The sequence below is a fragment of the Bos indicus genome, chromosome 18 (genome assembly GCF_029378745.1).
Source record: "Bos indicus isolate NIAB-ARS_2022 breed Sahiwal x Tharparkar chromosome 18, NIAB-ARS_B.indTharparkar_mat_pri_1.0, whole genome shotgun sequence".
NCBI classification, from domain to species: domain Eukaryota; kingdom Metazoa; phylum Chordata; class Mammalia; order Artiodactyla; family Bovidae; genus Bos; species Bos indicus.
The window spans coordinates 57,466,757-57,470,282 of NC_091777.1; the positions used below are offsets into that span (position 1 = coordinate 57,466,757).

A 3,526-nucleotide genomic window follows, 5' to 3' on the forward strand; every position below is an offset into this window, starting at 1 on the left:
CTCAAAGTTTCCTTTTTAGTTGCTCTGAAATATAAACGGCTGTGTTCCGAAAGAGATTAAAAGCTCTGGCAGTATCATCGTATTTCACAGCAATGAAAAACATCACCATGCTCTTTGTCATTTCTCATTAATAATGTCAGAATGTCATGAAGATATTTTGGCATTTCAACTTTGCTTTTTTTCTATTTTTTTTTTCAAGTAATTATGCAGAACCAGAGTTAGCATTTTTACAAAAGTCTATTACTGATTTCAGGAGAAAGCAATGGCACCCCACTCCGGTACTCTTGCCTGGAAAATCCCATGGATGGAGGAGCCTGGAAGGCTGCGGTCCACAGGGTCGCTAAGAGTCGGACGCGACTGAGCGACTTCACTTTCACTTTTTCACTTTCATGCTTTGGAGAAGGAAATGGCAACCCACTCCAGTGTTCTTGCCTGGAGAATCCCAGGGACAGCGGAGCCTGGTGGGCTGCTGTCTATGGGATCACACAGAGTCGGACACGACTGAAGTGACTTAGCAGCAGCAGCGGCAAAGTTGATTAAACAAAATAAGGAAATCCCATTAATTTGCCATTTGCTGATTCGACTTTTCAGAAACTAGACAACATCCACAGAATCAGTTTCTCTTAACCTTCTCTCAGGTATGTCTTCTTCCAAGGGGATCCTGTGACTCTCCTGGTCACGGTCCCAATTCCCAGATGAAAAAACTGAGGCACAAAGAAGGCAAACTATCTACTGGAATCCCTTGGATGGGAAAGGAAGCAAGGAGGACAGTATGAACAGAGCTGGTGCTCTCTTAGACTTTATTTCAGGGCTTAGGCGAAGGGACAAAAGCGGTGAAAAATCAGCTTTCTCTACCAATGGTAAGGTGGTGTCAACATCGTGCCGCTAGGGGGCATCATGTATAGGAAAAGATTCTTGATGGGACAGGACTCCTGGGGTTGAGGGAGGGAGCTGGGGGTGAGGGTCTAGACTCCTGGGTCTGAGGGTGGAAGGCACTGGGAACCTAGATTCCTGAATTCCTTCAGCAGCTTATATTTTGGGGTTCAATTTCATGAATCTCAGTCGCAGGAGTTAACTGGCCTGGATGGTTTTCTGTATCCAGTCCGTGAACTTGCAGAGATTGGTGTAGACACTTGGCACGTAGGGTTGGCCACACTGGGCTTGTCCAAAGGATACCAGGCCCTGCAGGGACCCGTTGCAGACCAGGGGGCCCCCAGAGTCACCCTGTTGTGGAGAGACAGAGAATAAAGAATCCAAAACCCAGAGAGGTGGGGACGCGGCTGGCAGCCCAGTGGTTCAGAATCCCCTTCCCAAGGCAGGCAACACAAATTCGACCCCTAGTCGGGGAACTAAGCTCCCACATGCGGTGGGGCAACTAACTAGAGTGGGGCAACGGGCTACCGTGCCACAGCTAGAGAGACGCCTGAGCGCCACAAGTAGAGAAGCCAGCGTGTTGCAACGAAGATCCTGCGTGATGCAACTAAGACCCGGGTCAGGCCAATAGACAGACAAGTGAATATTAAAAACAAACAAAACACAGAGAAGTGGACATAGATGTGAGATCAGAAAGGAGCCAAATGAAGAGAGGCAAAGACAGGAGAGAGAGAGGACAAAAGATAGCAACATATTCCTTAAAGGTTCCACTACAGAGCCCCGATCACACCCAATTTGGCTCCCTACGTCCTAACAGCTGGCCGATTCTCTTGCGTTTGCTGCTGTTCCATCTCTGTGTCTCTCCTTCTTTTTCTCCCACTATAGCTTACTTCTCTATCTCAATGACTCTCTGAGTCTCTATGCAACTCTTCACCTCCTTGTATGTTGATTTTTTATCCTATTTCACTTTACATTTCATTTCTGTGTGTCAATGTATCTGTTTCTCTCTGGGTGTGCATGTGTGTATGTCTGTTTCTGCCTTGCTGCATCTGTCTTTATTTCTATTTCTCACTTTCCTTGCTTCTCTTTATTTCTGTGTCTATTTCTCTTTCAGTCTCTCTCCCATATCTCTCTTTCTTCTCATTATGGGGTCCCTGTCCCCTCCCTTTTCCATCTCTCCCTGGATCTTCTCCCCTCTTCCCTTCCCCCATCTCTCACATGGCAGGAGTCCTTCTGGTCCTGGCCTCCGCCAGCGCAGAACATGCTGGGGTGGTACACGTGGGCATAGAGTTCACTGCAGATCTTCTCCGACACAACTGAGATATTCACACATTGGAGCACTTTGGGCAGTTTGCCTGGGACGCAGAGCATCAGATCAGCCTCTACTGGCTGGGCGGAGAACCCCTCAGAGAGACCAGACACATCCATCTCCCGAGCTCACCATTCACCAGCCGACCCCAGCCAGAAACCAGGCAGGAATCCCCCCCGGCGGCCGGGCACTGGGAGGCGATGCTGATGTCCTGGATGGTGTCAGATGGGGGTACCGATTCTTCCAACTTGATGAGCATGAGGTCGTTGGCGAGTGATGGTTTGTTGTACTCTGGGTGCTGGATGGAGAGGTGGGCTTCTATCATCTGACTGCCTGGTTCTTGGTCGGCCTCAAGACTGTGCAGGCCCAGCCCAATGGTATAGGACCTGAGGGCCACGGGGTCGAGGGTGCGGGGGTAGCGCGGGGACAGGTTAGTTCTGTGGCAGCCACGCCATTATCTCCATTCCTGTTTTCAACCACAACCCCATCTCCGGTCCCTTGCCCCACCCCCATCTTCCTTGCTAAGTTCTGCACTACCCAGTCATGATTTCAAATCCTAATGCACAATCAATAATCCAGAGGCAAGAACTTGCCTTAATTTACTGGATACTCAGCAGTGGAACTGAGATTTCAACCCAGGATTCTGAGTCTTTCCAAAGCAAGAGCTCCCGCTTCCCTCACACAGCCTTCCTTGAGAGCGGCTTTCACTTTTAGTACCCGGAGACTGAACCTATGAAGCCCCTCTCCTCAGCTAACAGTGCATCCAGACCCTCCCTAGAACCCAAGCCCCGCCCCTGTCCCTCCTCCACGCGCCGCCCCTCTCCCCCCCGCGCCCTGCACTCACTTCTGGAAGCAATGCGCAGCTGACAGCACCCACTGCGGATGCACCAGGACTCCCCCGCAGAAAAATTCATTTTCCAAGAACAGGGCCGCCTGCCAGGGCTGCGAGTGCGGGCGGCAGTCCTCGCCGTTGATGATGCGGCTGCTGCCGCCCCAGGCGAGGGATCCTGAGGGCGGAGGCAGGGCTGGGGGACCCTGCTCTGAGCCGAAGCGGGACTTCTGGGGGCGGGGCTCGGTGTGGGGGCGTGGTCAGGACTGAGCCAGAGGCCCAGAAAGTAGGACACTAACTCCTGTGGCCTTGGCTCTAGGGGGCGTGACCACTGATGATGGGCGTGGTCGGGGCTTCTGCCGCGGTGAGGGGGCGTAGCTCAGGGTGGAAGCCGGACACGCGGGAGAGGGGTTGGGGGCGGGGCTCTCGGTGCACGGGGGCGTGGTCAGAGCTGGGAAACAAACAGGAGGCGGGACTAGGCCTCTTGGGGCGGGGTCACAGTGCACTTCGGTGCC

General features: G+C 52.5%; 1 protein-coding gene across 2 annotated transcripts; it reads right to left on the reverse strand.

The window, feature by feature from the left end:
- Positions 1-783: 783 nt before the first annotated feature.
- On the reverse strand, positions 784-3,146 carry KLK4 (kallikrein related peptidase 4). Of its 2 annotated transcripts, none has more exons than XM_019978457.2 (4): positions 3,027-3,146; positions 2,315-2,480; positions 2,092-2,228; positions 784-1,224 (listed from the first exon to the last, which is right to left on the reverse strand). In XM_019978457.2, the coding sequence occupies exons 2-4, from the start codon at positions 2,439-2,441 to the stop codon at positions 1,072-1,074; spliced, it is 417 nt and encodes a 138-aa protein (XP_019834016.1). In that variant the 5' UTR covers positions 2,442-2,480; positions 3,027-3,146; the 3' UTR covers positions 784-1,071. The 2 variants fall into 2 exon arrangements, with proteins under 2 accessions (XP_019834016.1, XP_019834018.1); XM_019978459.2 differs by having other exon boundaries at positions 2,315-2,568.
- Between the last annotated feature and the right edge of the window lie 380 nt (positions 3,147-3,526).

Coding starts and splice junctions, on each gene's coding strand:
- KLK4 (XM_019978459.2), bottom strand. CDS start 2,507: ATGATAGAAGCCCACCTCTCCATCCAGCACCCAGAGTACAACAAACCA. Junction 2,229..2,314: donor CTGGGGTCGGCTGGTGAATG/GTGAGCTCGGGA, acceptor TCTGCGTCCCAG/GCAAACTGCCCAAAGTGCTC. Junction 1,225..2,091: donor ACCAGAAGGACTCCTGCCAT/GTGAGAGATGGG, acceptor TCTCCACAACAG/GGTGACTCTGGGGGCCCCCT.